This window comes from Piliocolobus tephrosceles, chromosome 11 (genome assembly GCF_002776525.5).
Source record: "Piliocolobus tephrosceles isolate RC106 chromosome 11, ASM277652v3, whole genome shotgun sequence".
Taxonomy (NCBI): domain Eukaryota; kingdom Metazoa; phylum Chordata; class Mammalia; order Primates; family Cercopithecidae; genus Piliocolobus; species Piliocolobus tephrosceles.
This window is the reverse complement of record NC_045444.1, coordinates 59206852-59222947: the sequence shown is the minus strand read 5'-3', so window position 1 is coordinate 59222947 and position 16096 is coordinate 59206852. Positions and strand designations below refer to the sequence as shown.

Sequence of the window (16096 nt, the reverse complement as noted above, 5' to 3'; positions counted from 1 at the left end):
GTGTGAAGAAGCGGCTGACAGGAGGGGAACTCACATCTGTGGAGCGCTTACTATGCTCTAGGCATGTCGCTGGGCACTTATACCATGCTATATTGGATATCCATCAGAACCCTGAAAGTCAGGACTATTTTCCCTTTAGATGAATGAGAAAAATGAGGTTCAGACAGATTAAATAACTTTCCTAGGGTTTCATGACCAATATGTGGTTGACATCAGCACAAGGCTGCATGACTCCAAAGCTGGAGGAGATACTAATGGGGACAGACAAGCAGGAGAGGTAGCAGGTGAACCTGCTGGATGGTTTTGTCCAGCTCCATAAATGGGTCCAGCCATGGACAACAGACAGGCGGAAGGAAGAAAGACCAGAGAAGATTTCGCTGATACAACCCAGAAAGCTAGCGGCCATCATTCTCCCTGCAGCAACTGCTTCCCTGCTCCCCAAAGTCCAACTTGGAGAAACACTGATCCAAATAATAGGGTTAGAGATCTTTTATTTTTAAATTCCCTTTTTCTCTTCTACTAAAGAAAGACTTTTACCTGAACCATAAAAGAAGGTAGCTACAGAAGGAATAAAACTATACTCAAGGAAGTCATAAGACAAGGAGGCCATCATGCATTTCACTAAAAAGTAGGTTCTGCTTGTTACAAAGCTGGGTAAGAGAGAAAGAGAATATGCTCCAACATGCAGGGCCCGTGTAAATCATAAAATTAATTTGACAATGGCCTGACCTAACTCCAGGCATCTTCAGGGCATCTATGATATCATCGTTGCCTAGTTAACAAAAATAATCCACAAATAAAGTAATGGAATTCCTTATATTCTGCTCAGTTTCAATTTAGCCTAAGGTATCCTTAACGTTTTTGCCATTTTGTGAGTCATAAATTGTCAATGAGGATTGTCCACAACTCGGGGATTCAAATGGTTATTGAATTGGACTGGACACGCTGCAGACATTGAGATGCCATGTAACCAGTTCTTAACTGATCAACCACGGAAAAGGCTATCATTACAAATAAAATGAATTAAGTCATCAATAACATCACTAAAAATAACAATTCCACAAGTTTATGAGCCTAATATAGGGTTTTACTTACATATTTGCAAACTTTTCAGTACCTTGGCTGTGACGGGGACCAGGTATTGGGCACAGTAGACCCTGAGGATTTTTTAATTTTTTTATTTTTGAGATGGTGTCTCACTCTGTTGCCCAGGCTGGAGTGCAGTGGTGCAATCTCAGCTCACTGCAAGCTCCACCTCCTGGGTTCACACCATTCTCCTGCCTCAGCCTCCCGAGTAGCTGGGACTACAGGCGCCCGCCACCATGGCTGGCTAATTTTTTGTATTTTTAGTAAAGAGAGGGTTTCACCGTGTTAGCCAGGATGGTCTCTATCTCCTGACCTCGTGATCCACCCGCCTTGGCCTCCCAAAGTGCTGGGATTACAGGCGTGAGCCACTGTGCCCTGCCCAGTGGACTCTGATTTTAAAACCATTCACCATTTTTTTGAGACAGGTTCTTACTCTGTCACCCAGGCTGGAGGGCAGTGGTGCAATCTCAGCTCACTGCAGCATCAATCTCCTGGGCTCAAGCGATCTTCCCACATCAGCCTGCCAAGTAGCTGGGACCACAGGCATGTGTCTCCATGCCTGGCTAATTTTGCCTTCATTCTTTGTAGAGATGAAGTCTCACTATGTTGTCCAGGCTGGTCTGGAACTCCTGGGCTTAAGTGGTCCTCCTGCCTCAGCCTCACAAATTGCTGGGATTACAGGCAGGAGCAGCTGCACCTGGCCCAGGTAAACTATTGATTTTGGCTTAAGATGAGTGTTAGAAATGTGGGTACTGATTTTTGAATTAGAAATATTCAAGGGTCACTTTGAATGTCTGTGAACAACTCTCAAAAGCAAACAGCTCTCTATCCTGAGGTCCTATGGGAACTGCAAAGTACTCTTTTTTCAAAACCATCTCACCCTGGTAGTCTGAGATGCTCCTGGTATTCACTCCTCTTACTAAGATGTTGATGATTCCTATTAAAATGGAAACGGTATGGGAAAAAGCCATACATTAAGTCATTACGAGCGGAACATTGTGGGGCAAGGTGGGGCAAGATCACAAGTTTAAAGTTTGACTACCTGGGCCTGAATCCTGGTTTTGTTCCTTTTACCCCCAACCACAGCCAACTTATGTAACCTTTCTGAACCTCAGCGTTCTTTACTCAGAAGTGGATTGTTGTGTCGTGTTCCCAGCATTGTGCCAGAACCGAATTAGGAGCTCAAAAAGGAATAATTATCATTATTACCAATATGGTCACCAACACAGCTCCAATTAGTTTACTAGATTAGCTGGTTTGTCATCTAGCAGCCATAAAAGGGAATGGGACAGAAAACAAGGTAGCTTTGATGGGCGGAAGGTGTAAAGAGTGGGCTAGGAGAGGGACCCTGCTGGAGTGGGCAGGCTGGGTCAGCGCATCTCACTCGGGCAGGAGTCTGGGCATGCAGGGGGCTGGGAATCATTCGGATACCAGGGAGTGATCAGAGATGAAAAAGAGAAGATGCAGCCCAAGCGGCAACTTAACAATGGCCAGTTTCGTGAAATGAATCAAAGAAGGAATAAATTCATATCTTCTTACATAGATGGATCATATAACACCAATTCTGACCTTCCTGCTTCCACATATTCTGATTCAGCACTACTAAGAAGCAGCACCAGATGTCTGGAGGCATTACGTATGACTGGCAGCCAGAGAGCCTTATCTTGGATGAGGAAACCAAAGCACAGAGAGATGAGGTAATTTGACTGAGGTCACACAGGTAGCAAGTGGTGAGGCACAAGTGCTTGATGCGCATTTGCAGGGAGTGCTAATTACTCTTCAGCAGGAAAAGGGGACTAGCCCAGGAGCAGAGCTGGGCACTGGGAAGTGCTTTTCCTTGGGCTTCTAGTAGCAAAAAGTAGTTACCCGGAACTTTGCACTAGCTAGAAAATCTGCCTCTAAATGCAAATCTACAAGAAACAAATGGAATTTTGTTGGGGAGAGGGGAATGTTTGCATTTGACATGAATGAAAAATACAACAATTCTAGTGGGTGCCCAGAATACGCATGTTTATCTGCTGAAATACCTGGGTAATTTTAGGAGCAAGTGTGTGGCTAATGGAGGATGAGAAAGCATTCCATCTGAACTGCTTCAGGATCGCCAATTATGTGAAAAAAATTTTCTGAATTAAGACTACTGGCCAACTAAAACAGAAACTCTTACACTGTGAAAATAAAATCCTAAACACTCGGTTAATGCTAAATTAAGTATCTCTTTGTGAGAAATCACTATTCCACTCTCTGCAAGCTCTTTACAATTTTTTAGAGTTCCAAGCTAGTACAAGTCATGCCAAACATCACAGACAAGTCATCTCCCGCAAGGAAGAAAAAAGGAATGAAGGAATGAAGAAAAGGGGGGGAAGAGGTGAGGGAATAAAAAGAAATAAGATAGAGGTAAATTTTCCAAATAGGAAAAGAGATTAAAAGGTAGCACAAAAAACTAGAGTTTAAAGTTCTGGGCAATTCAGAGACAATAATCTCAATCTCTCTCTCTCTATTTTTCCCTATCAAAATGTAATTGCATTCATCAACATTATAGATAAAACTGTTAAACAATCAAGGCCAAGATCATTCAGGATATTTCAGAAAGAAACAGACTCCCAAAATTTGCCTTTCAGGCGTTTATAGATCACCTTTACCTGATGTTACAGACATTTAAAAAATTTAAAATACATTTCCTTATTGAGGTATAATTTGCATACAATAAAATGCACAGATTTTTAAGTGTACAGTTCAATACATTTTGACAAATGTATATATCTGTGTAACCACCAGAATAAGCAAGTTATTTCTGATACCCCAGAACCTTCCCTCATGCCTATTCCCAGGCAAGCTGCCTACATAACTGGGCCACTGTTCCTGCTTCTATCACCACAGATTAAAGTTGACTGTTCTGGAATATCACAAAATTAGAATTTTACAGCAGGTACTTGTATATGTCTGGCATAATGTTTTTGAGATTTGTCTATGTTAATTAACCCTCACAGCCTTACCCTGTCATAGAGAGCACTGCCCCCATTTTACGGATGAGGAGACTGAGGCTCAGAAAATGGAGAGATTTGTAGCCAGGTCATTTGGCTTTGTAGGATGGGAATTCCAGTCCAGACATGCCAAGTCTAAGCTCAGAGGTTAATTTTGAAAATCCACCTCTACCCCCTAAAACCATGAATGGAGAAAAGTAAAATCAACCAAGAATGCTCAGGGTTTCAGCCAAAAAGGCCTGTCTTGAGGAAGCAATTTAAAATATAAAATACAGAGGTCGGAATAAACTTTTTAAGATTCAAGGGAAGACTGGAAGAGCCAGTCTCATAGCAGGCAACTGACTGTTGTGAAATCTAAGAAGTAATGCAAGATGAAATAAGAATACGATAAAAATTTTGTTCATGCTGGTATTAAAAGTAGTAAGATGTTGACGATTTAGGTCTCTGAAGGCTCCTTTATATGAGTTGCTATTGTCTAGCTCAGCTGCTGAAACCTGCAGTTTTAAAGGCAGGAGAGTGGAACATCCCGTGATAGCACCTGGGTTATTTATCATTAAGTATAACCCTGCTACACTATATTTTATTATGCTGCCTTTAAAAAAGATAATACAAGTATGGTTAATTTGCTTCTCTTCTTTATCTGTACAGTGTCATGACCCACCATGGCTTTGTCCCATGAGATTTGTTTTTTTAACCAAAAAGAAATCCACAAGAAACTCTCCCTAAAAATTCCATTAATAACCTCTTTCAGCGCGTATAGGTTGCAGGGTCTGGAACTAAGAATGTTTTAATCTCTTCAGCAAAACAATGTCTCATAATGATGTACAGGACTATTGCTGTACTGATGAAGAATCATACATAATTCAGCACCTTTCACTTGGCACCACTGTGATATCCTCATTAGCCGTGGCTCACAGTGTCTGTCAGATGGTGTCCATGCGAACGCAGGCATTATATTGTCTTTGAGATGTGCAGCTGCTTCCATGACACTGCCAGTATATAAAAACATGACGCCAGTTTGTTTTATTTAGTGCTAAACCTTCCAGTTTGTAAAAACAAGGCTGACACAGAGCCTGACATGAGGCAGTGAAAATAATTAGCTCTCATTTTCTCAGCCTCCTATTTCCTTCTCCCTGCTGTGTTCTCTTTCCACTAAACCACCACATGTCAGTCGAAATGGGAGGCAATTAGTGGGCTCATTTCAGTCCCCACAACTGTGCTGAAAAGAAAGTATTTATGATGGCACAATGAACAGCTGAAAGATTAAATAACATTTGCCTTTTGAAAAGAAAATGACTTCTAGCTAAATGGGCAATTTTTGATTATTCTCAAACAAGCTTAGAGTAGTTGGTTTTTAAAATACAAGAAAGGAAAATGAGTCATTTTTAGGTGAAAGAATCAAATAAAACTTGACACAGTAATGCAAATAACTGATGTTTTATTGCAAAATATGTAAATGCGTTATACCCTTAACAATGGCTTGTGTCTAAGGTCAGGGCAGATTGGTGCCAAGTAGACACCAGTGGAGATAAGGTTGTTATATTGCCTTTTTGGGAGTTGTTATCTGAGTTATGTATGAAAAAGGGGCTTTAAGGATGATGTTAAAATAAAGTGAAACAAATCAAGTGAGACATACTTTCATATGATGCATTACACACTTGACGATCTAAAATGGTTCAGATGTTAGTTGACATGTTTGGAAAGGGCTTTTTTTCCTTAACTGTATTTGAAATTGGAAAGTACTAGGTCTTCATGATGGAAAAAAAGAATAGTAAGTCTTGCTATTGATTTTTGAATAATTAAGAATCTATTCCATGTCAGACTGGGTTTCTTAACGAATATAGAAGTTGATGTCACTCATCTAAGCACTGCTTTAACATTTTTAAATGCTGGGAAATCTATGCAAATAAACTTTTATCCAGGATACTCAAAATACAAAAACATCTGTTCTACCTGATAAGTTCTTCTCCTGCCACCTCATTACTTTAGGGATGATTGGAAGAAATATAATTTTCAAAGCAACACTAACCTAGTCAGTAGGCATTGTTTATCAGTTAAGCTATTACCAATTCAATCCTAATGTCCAGGATTGATATGGTTGTCCTACATCCTTGATTTTCCAACCTAGTGCATCTTCATTTTACTTCAAATAGTCTGTCCCTTTTATAGTTGATTATTCTCAACACCTAATTTTTGGTTTAGAATACAGAAGCCACTGTGAGTACTGAGGTCTCTTGCTGCAGAACTTACAGTGATCCTCAGAAGCTTTTGAAAACTTGCTTCTAAAAGCAAAGATCTCTCTCCTACAGACAACTGTGACTGTCATCATGGAGTCACAACTACGACTGTTTCCACGTTTTTTAAAGACAGTCACAAATTTACATTTTGTTTTTCTGTTTCCAGACTATATTCTTACTTTTTACAAAATTGAATCCCAATTTTTGATTCATGCATGATGGTCAGTATGAGACAATATGACAAAATGAGACAACGGTGACCCAGAGACCTAAGCCAACTAACAACGGATTCATTAGGAGACTGGAGCTCTCTCTGAGTTAAAGACACTTCTTATGATGGTTGGTAACCAGCAATAACGTGCTTGTAATTTATTCAAACCTGTGTTTTATCATGTACATCGCTATTTTAAAAGGAATTTCTAGTCTTGATTAAGAAGACTAAGAGAGACCCAACGGTGTGCTCGAGTCAGCTCTCATGAGCTGATTGCTTACAGCCATTCCCAGTTTCAAAGCCAGCGATGCCAGATTGGTAACTTGAAATCGGCCATCTTCACACCATGGAGATCTACACATGCTCCAAACCAGGGCTTCCTCCCATTGTTAGACACTTCCTGGCATGCTAGCGTGTATGCAGGACTGTCAATCCATTCAGCAGGTATGCACTGAGCACTTCACCCAGTTCTGCTCTAGCTCTCTAGCTCTCTAGGTGGCTGTCCAACCCGTTTGACAGAGTACATTGCCACTCTCTGTAATTAGAAACCAGCAGTGAGTTATGCAGTTGTAAAATTCTGAACTGCATTTGCTTCTTTGCTCAATTAAAACTTGTGTTTCTTTCTCATTTAAAAAAAAAAACACTTTATTGAGATATGATTGACATATGAAAAGCTCTACCTATTTAATGTATATAACCTGATGAGTTTGGAGATACATATACAAGACAGAGTAGGGACGGGGCTCAGCCCCACCCCCCCTCCACCAGTGTATTTTTTTCCCATACATCCTCACTGACCGTGAGACCTTGTAAACTGTGAAGAAACTGAGAAGCAGCATTCCACCGTCAATCTCACTCAAGGGAGTTAACCCTGTCACCCACATGCACACAAAACCAAGAAAATGACCCATCCTCACCCCTTGCCTCATTATATTACTCAAATCCCCGCCCCAGGAGCTTATCTGCCATTTTTTGATCATGCGATGCATGTATTAACATGATTTCTCACTTTGCCTGCACACCCCATGCTCTGTCCTGCACATGTAATGACGTTCATATACCTCATGCTTATTCATGTCACCCTTCTTAAAACGCTGCAAGACCTGCCCTCAGAGAGCCAGTCAGAGAACTCTTGCTCCCATGCTGTCTCTTTGGGCTCCAGTATAGGCCCCAATAAAGCCCTGTCTGGGAAACTTTCTCACCCTCATGTTAATTTCTGTTGCATGAGAACTCAAGAACAGGTAGGTAATGTATGCACCTATGAGACTATCACCACAACCTATGCCATAAACATTTATCTATCACCTCCAAAAGTTTCCTCCTGCCCTCTTATTTATTACTTATTATTTTTATAAGAATGCTTAACATGAGATCAAATTTGCAAATTTTAAGTATATAACAACCTGCTGTTAACTATAGATACTATGCTGTACAGTAGATCTCTAGAACTTATTCATCTTAGATACTTAGGCACACAAATACATGTGTGCATACATGTATTTTTTTCTCTCAGCAAATAGATGATCATGGAAATAAACTTCCCTATACTTAATTTTTAATAAATGCAAGATATATCAAAGTAAAGCGCTTGCTTTTAGCTGTTTAGCTGTCCTGAAATTTCCAAAAAGTGTTGGCTGTACTTAGAAAATCCTTTTCTTTGTGCCCTGTTATTTTATTCATGTTTATCTGTCCATTTATAAAAATTGCACAATAGGGAAAAAAAAAAGCCCTATTTGACAGTTTTTGATATTTATAGTGCTCTGAGAAAGGGCCTGGAGATTCAATTAAGTTTATTAAATGCAACATTTTATAAGCAATGTAATAAGAACTTAAAAGCACAATACAAGTGGGAAGCATTTGTAAAAGGCAGAATTTTTAACCTACAGATGACATGGCTGGAAAAGCAGAACGATTCATCGAATTTCTTCCGCTGGGGAGTGGCGGAAGAGGCCAGGTGTTAACAATGGCAAGCGTGGAAGGCGGCAGAGGGAGTCAGCTGGGCAGGAAAGTCCTCTATGGATAACCTTCCACTTTGTGGGTATCAGTAATTCTGCTTCTACCTCTTCCAAAGATTCCTCTCATTGCTCTTCCTACTTTTCTTGCCTCTTTGAAATAGGAAATTGAAAGCGATGGTCATCTGGGAAGGAGTGGCTACAGTCCGGAAGCCTGGTCTTTATTTAAGGAGTAGGTAGCCGGTGTGTTCGGAGAGTAGGGAGGGGCAGCGTGTCGTTTCCGTTACTTTATCCCTAACCTCAGTCTCCTATCTATGTCAGGTAATCAGTTTAGACCCACGGGAACCGAGCTTCAATCAGGTTTCCTTTGCCTCATTGGGGAGGGGAGGAAATAAGGACGCAAGGAACAAAGTCTGTGACGGTTGAGTGGTTGAGCATTCTTAAGGAATGGACGACTCCCCAAAGAGTTGCTTCCTAACTCTGCTTTTACATTTTTATGACACACGAAGTCTCAGAAAGATCTTGGTGAGAAAACTGCTGGGTGATTTGATAGTTTATCTCTTGGCAATTTGAGAATCAATATTCCTCAGTGGTGAGCTGGTAAGAGATATAATAATAAAATCTAGGCGGCTGAATATTTTAATAAAAAGGGGTGGTTGCCACCCTGGGGAGTGCATGAAGTCGCCCGAGATTCTGGAAGTCACTTTCCTTTTGTGCCAAGTCAAAGGCCTTAGATTGTAAAACACGGGGCACTGATTGCAAAAACAAAAATAGTGGTAATGTAGAATTAACTGACCCCCAAATGCCTTTTCATTACCAGTATACTTATTTTGGGGGACAATGGTATCTTCCAAAATGAGGCAGTGTGACACAGTAGTTAGACCCTCAGACTGAATCTGCGCCTTACTAGGTTGGAGCCTCTGGTGAGGAGCTTCACCTATGTGCCTCAGTTTCCTCATGAAGAGGATGATACGGAGATAATGTTCCCTGTCATGTTGAGTTGTAACAATTACACAAAAATGCCCTTTGCAAAGTGCTCACCAGAAGTATGAAGTGATAATAATTATCCCTAGCATGGGAAACATTCAAGCAGAGAAAGACACAATTTCTGCCAGTTTGATGGTCATAACTTCCAGGTTGTCTCCACATACGACGTCATCTAAATTGTTATTATTATTATTATTTGAGATGAGTCTTCCTCTGTTGCCCAGCCAGGCTGGAGTGCAGTGGTGTGATCCTGGCTCACTGCAACCTCTGCCTCCTGGGTTTAAGCGATTCTCCTGCCCCAGCCTCCCTAGTAGCTGGGACTGCAGGCGCAGGCCACCACGCCCAGCTTATTTTTATACTTTTAGTAGAGACGGGGTTTCACCATGTTGGCCAGGCTCGTCTCGATCTCCTAACCTCAAGTGATCTGCTCGCCTTCGCCTCCCAAAGTGCTGGGATTACAGGCGTGAGCCACTGTGCCTGGTCTATGTCACTTAAATTAATAATTAACTTTACTCTTTAGGAGCAGATCAAGTAAATGGGGGTAAAACTTGTTTCGCTTATTAATTTAAATTGCCAGTGAAGCCTTTGGTCTCATCATGATGTTTTCCCTGCTAGGTTGTTTCAGAAAAAGCACATTTCACTTGTGGGAGAATTCTTGTGAGCGTCAATGGGGCTGGAGCCTGGTCAGGTCCTGGCTCTTTGGAGGGAGGTGGTTGTGAAGACCAAGCACATGGGCAAGATGACCCTGCAGCCACTCCTGACTACGATAGCAGGCACAGGCACTCAAACGCGATCACCTTTCAGGGTTCTGCAAATCAACCTCATTTTGTGCCATCATCCATCTGGTTGTAAAATGAAGCTAAGAAAAATAACTTAATCTGAATTCTTAGGACAAAGGTGGACGGGGTTTTTCCTTTACCTATTTGTGTATAAGGTAATATTTTCCTGGCTTGCTTTTAGTAGGCTTAAAGTTGTGGAAATGACATAATTTTAAGGGGTAATCAGTGGGTGGTCCTTCTCAAATGCAAAGGGAAAATGTAGCTACTATTTTCATGATAAAGTCACTGTCATACCTTATTCTCAATGGCTGCCATTACAACACATTTTTCATTTTGCTTGTAAAAGAAAAGGTGAAATTCAGCAAATGCCTCTGCTATGCAAACTCTTAGATTTGGAGAGAATTTGCAAACCTCCAGTTTTCTCTTGGAAAGCTTATTCTGGTCATGGAGGTGGGGGTGGACTTAAAGTTTTCACCTTTCCCGTGAAGATGGTTTTATGAGAACTTGACTAATTGGGACTTGAAGGAAGCCTTTTTTTCTGGGTTCTATCTTTAAGGCCCAAGGCAACAAGGTTTTCGTGTGGGGAACTGAAATTTCAGTTCAAAGCACATTAATCAGAAAATGTTTCATAATGCTAAGACATAGGCTGGCATAGCTGATATACTTTAGAACAGGACAGTAATTTATTCTAGGATTGCTTTATATAGGTTTACAGATGGCTTAAATGTTGTGGCTCAGGTGTGAGATCTAGCATATCTTTACTACAAAGACAATAATAAAGATGTAATTTCTGGTCTTAGCTCTGTCTTTGCCTCACCCCATACAAGTCATACACTTCCTCTTGTTATCTCTGTCTGAATCAGCAATGATGATACTATGAGTTATAAATCCCACCCAAATGCCAAGGGGATAAAGGAGATGACATTTATAGAATACCTGAGCTCTTTAGAATGTATTCTCTAAGCAAAAGCCTTAAGCATTATATTCTGGAAATTATTCTGCAACTGCCCACCAACCTCTTCAAGCCCCAATAAAATACTCATCCTTCCAAAATAGCTTTTTCTATTGAACCTCACCCATTCCAGTCACTTCTTTATACTTTTAGCACCTTAGCATCATATTCACATTGTATATTTCACTTTTGATCCACCACTTTATAACATCATCTCTCTAGTTGCCCACACTAGAAACCTCAGCACCCTCCTGGCCCCTCCCTCCCACTTGCTGTGTCTCCAGCTAGTGACACAATCTAATCCGTTTCAGTGTGTCCTGGGACCCACGGCACTGTCACAGTCTCAGCGCTTTGACATTTTTCACCTGGTTGTCTCCACTGCCCACTCACAGACCTTTGTCACTCTAGCCTGGCCCCTTTCCAATTCATCCTTCTCTGTGCTTCTGAAAGATCTGTTAAAAACATAAATCTGATCCTATCTGCTCTTTTCTTAAAATCCTTAAAACTCCTTGGCTTAGCACATAAGACAGTGCTTTTTCTGGTTGCTAGCTCCCTTTCTGGGCACTCCCTTTGGCGTCCCCCTGTTCCATGGTAAGTCTTTCAAGAGGGAGGATGCTTGAGTTGGGTCATGAAGTCCCCTCAAAATTATTCCAAGAAGAGCTCCCTTTGTTTTCCTGGCTTTGTGCTTTTGAGCTTTTGCACACATGGTTTCTTCTGCCTTCAATGTCCTCTCCTTACCTAGTCATTCTTAGTGGCTTTAACATTTAGCTTAAGCAACACGTCTACCAAGAAGACTTCAAGGACCCTCCCTCACCCCTTTCCCATCTGTTGTAGATCCTCATCCAGTGAACTCCCACAGAACCATGTAAATGGCTTTGTAAAAACTCATCATTCTGCACCACAGCCATTCATGAATTTTGTCTACTGCTCATGATAAGCTGTAGATTCCATAAAGGCTGGGATTGTACTTTTTGATTTTATATCAAAATCTAGCATCTACCTTAGAGCCAGGCATAAAGCAGGTCCTCAGTAAATGCCTGCCAAATGAATAGATAAAATTATTACTCTGGGCCGGATGCAGTGGCTCCCAACTGTAATCCCAGCACTTTAGGAGGCTGAGTCGGGGGCAGATCATGAGGTCAGCAGCTCGAGACCAGCCTGACCAACATAGTAAAACCCTGTCTGTACTGAAAATACAAAAATTAGCCAGGTGTGGTGGTATGCCCCTATAATCCCAGCTACTCAGGAGGCTGAGGCAGGAGAATTGCTTGAACCTGGAAGGCGGAGGTTGCAGTGAGCCAAGATTGTACCGCCGCTGCACTCCAGTCTAGGCAACAGAGTGAGACTCTGTCTAAAAAAAAAAAAAAAAAAAAAAAAAAGAATTACTCTGGATGGGTGACCAAGGAACAGCAGAGGATCAAAAGCTGCAGCAACTTTAGGGCTTGTAGATAATCAATGACTCAAGAAGTCTACATCATTATGGCCAAAAACAGACCATTGTATTCAGTCTCAAATATTATCCATAGCTCCTTATTTTTACTAAAACATAGATTTTTCAGTTTTCCATATTAATAAATTATTTCTTTTTTAATTGAAAAATATTTTCTTGGCCATGCACAGTTGCTTACACCTGTAATCCCAGCATCTCAGGAGGCCGAGGTAGGTGGATCACCTGAGGTCCGGGGTTTTAGAGACCAGCCTGGCCAACATGAGAAACCCCTTCTCTACTAACAATACAAAATTAGCTGGGTGTGGTGGTGCATGCCTGTAATCCAAGCTACTCGGGAGGGTGAGGCAGGAGAATCACTTGAACAAGGGAGTCGGAAGCTGTGGTGAGCCAAGATTGCACCATTGTACTCTAGCCTGGGCAACAAGAGCAAAACTCTGTCTCAAAAAAAAAAAAATTTTTTTTTCTTGGTTGAGATCTCTCTTCACAAGTCTTTTCCAAGGAAAATTTTTCTCACTTACCACCTACAAGCCATAACAAAGCTTAAAGATAACTCATAAATTCATTGTCACAGAATCAAGAAAACCAGAACAGGCAAATTGAAATGTGCAATTTGTTTACCATCAGCTGAACTTAGGGGTGCCCACAGCTGCAGAATCTCAGGGTTAGAAGGACTTCTGATGCTGTTGGAGATAGAAGGACTCACTTTCCTGTCCCCTTTCTATGGCTCCTTCTAACAACAGGAATGAATTGACAGTGATCCATTCACAGAGGGAAAAGTATTCATATATAAGAAACCTGGATCCAGAGCAGCTCTCACTCAACCAAATTCTGTGGCCAAAACAAGCGAGGTAAAGATTTTCATTCAGCAGGTAAAGAAACACCTGCAGTGATGCAGGCAAGACATACTCTTGCCTAGGTGTCTAGAAAGGGCATCTTTAAAAAACAATTAATGTTTATGTGTATATACCAGGTGTATATACTTTTGGGGTACATGTGATTTTTTGTTTTCTTGAGATGATGTCTCACCCTGTTGCCCAGGCTAGAGTGCAGTGAGTGGCACAATTTTAGCTTACTGCAGCCTTGACCTCCTGAGCTCAAGTGATCCTTCCCACTTTAGCCCTTCCAAATAGCTAGGACTACAGGCATACCCTACTACACCCAGCTACTTTTCGTATTTTTTATAGAGATGGGGTTCCACCATCTTGCCCAGGCTGGTCTCAAACTCCTAGGCTCAAGCGATCCACCAGCCTCAGCCTCCCAAAGTGCTGGGACTACAGGTGTGATCCACTGCGACCAGTTCATGTGATGTTTTGATACAAGCATACGATAGGTAACAATCACATCAGGATAACTGAGGGCATCCTTGACCTCATTTCTTTGTGTTAGGGACATCCCAATTATACTCTTTTAGTTATTTTAAAATACATATTTAATTATTGCTTACTGTAGTCACCCTGTTGTTCTATCAAATAATAGATCTTATTCATTCTGTCTATGTTTTCACCCACTAACCATCCCAGCATCCTCCTGCCCTCCCCTGCGATGCTTCTAAGCCTCTAGTAATCATCATTCTGCTATCTCCATGAGTTCAAGTGTTTTAATTTTTAGCTCCTGTCTTTCTGTGACTGGCTTATTTCACTTAACATAATATCCTCCGGTTCCACCCATGTTGTTACAAATGATAAGATTTCATTCTATTTCATGGCTGAACAGTATGCCATTGTGTATATGTGCCCCATTTTCTTTATCTATTCATCTGTTGATAAGCACTTAGGTTTGCTTCCAAATGCTGGATATTGTGCACAGTGCTGCAATAAACAGGAGTACAGATATCTCTTCAATATATTGATTTCTGTTCCTTTGGTTATATACCTAGCAGTGGGATTGCTGGATCATTTACATTCCCACCCTGTACGAAGGTTCTCCTTTCTCCACATCCTCACCAGCATTCATTATTGCCTGTCTTTTGGATATAAGCCATTCTAAGTAGGGTGAGATGACATCTCACTGTGGTTTCGATTTGCATTTCCCTGATAATTACTGACGTTGAGCCATTTTCCATATACCTGTTGGCCATTTGTATGTCTTCTTTTGAGAAATCCCTATGAAGATCTTTTGCCCATTTTTAACTGGATTATTAGAAACAGCATCTTTTGAAGGCCCAGGAAAAACTCAACCCCTCACAACAATTTCCAATCATTCCCAGGCACTGGTTCCCAGGAATGGCCTGGAGCAAGCACGGTTTCACTGAGGAAAGGCCAGGGCCAGCTGAGCCAGCAGAGCAATCGGTAGGCTCACACAGCTTGTGAGGTGTATTTATAAGGTCCCTTGGCTTCCCTGAAGGGAAGGCTTCAGTATTATGCAGTAGTTTAGAGCTTGGGTTCTGGGACCAGAGCAACCTGCATTCAAATCTTTATTCTGCTATTTGCTAGCCATGTAAGTTATTTAACCTGTCCCAGCCTCAGTTTCCTCATTTGCAAAATGGGGGAAAGTAGTTTTCACACTTCAGTACTGTATGCCTGGTACACAATAAGTGGTCAGCTAATAGAAGTTATCATTATTATCATTAGCTATTTATGATCATCAAAAGTAACACAAACCTACTGTAATTCTAATTCATAGGCTACCTCGGCCAAATAATTTTTCCAGACTTTCAAAATGACATAAACTGAAAGGCTGATTGAAGAAGTGTTGCTCAAATGCCCTGCCACCCTATTTAGAGCAGATAATTTGTGTCTCCACATGGCCTACAGTTCCATTCTTAGTTTTTATTCTCGGTATTATAAGGCTGCTTTCTCTTACGAAACAGGAATCAGGAAGCTGCGGCATGAGCGGTACACACAGTCTGGTATCCACGGCCCCCCTTCCCTGTCCGTGCTTTACTGTGAATTATCCTGATGTTTGGGTGGCCTCACATGGGCGTCTTCAGCTGACTGAGAAAGTAAGATTCCTAGACTGGATTACAGAGGCAGCTGGCAGCCTTTCAGCTAAATTCTATTTTATAAAGTCTATAAATTTACTCAGAATCCAGTTACCAGCTGGTAGGGGGTGTATAAAACCATCGAGTTACAGAAGAGAAAAAAGAGTAATTCGATTGAGATTTATCCAAAGGATTTAAAATGTGATTTACCTGTGGGCCAGTTCCTGGTTTCAAGTGAAAACCAAAAACCAGTTCCAGGTTCACTATTTTTTCCTCATTTTCTTCAGGCTCACCTCCTGAGTCCTAAAACAGGAAACCAAGCACCAATTATCCTAGATGTTGTTTTTACTTCTCATGTAAAGAAGATGATATCTTAGTACTAGTTTTTTTTTTCTATTCTAATCCATTAACTTTTGGTTATTTTGGATTAAGCTACAAATGATAATTACATCAAGCAAGAGAAAATGACATATTATGCCTTTTAGAACTTTGCCAAATGATTTATTTCATGCAGTTCAAATTGAATGTCACTGTCTTACAT

The 16096-nt window shown here is 41.1% G+C and overlaps 1 protein-coding gene across 1 annotated transcript in view; it reads right to left on the bottom strand.

Annotated features, from left to right (window-relative positions):
* The window catches only part of MAP3K20 (mitogen-activated protein kinase kinase kinase 20), a 194368-nt gene that overhangs the window by 12970 nt on the left and 165302 nt on the right, over window positions 1-16096 (bottom strand). Inside the window, exon 16 of the mRNA XM_023185978.3 lies at window positions 15766-15858. Coding sequence (XP_023041746.1) covers window positions 15766-15858 — 93 coding nt within the window. The remainder of the gene's footprint in view (window positions 1-15765; window positions 15859-16096) is intronic.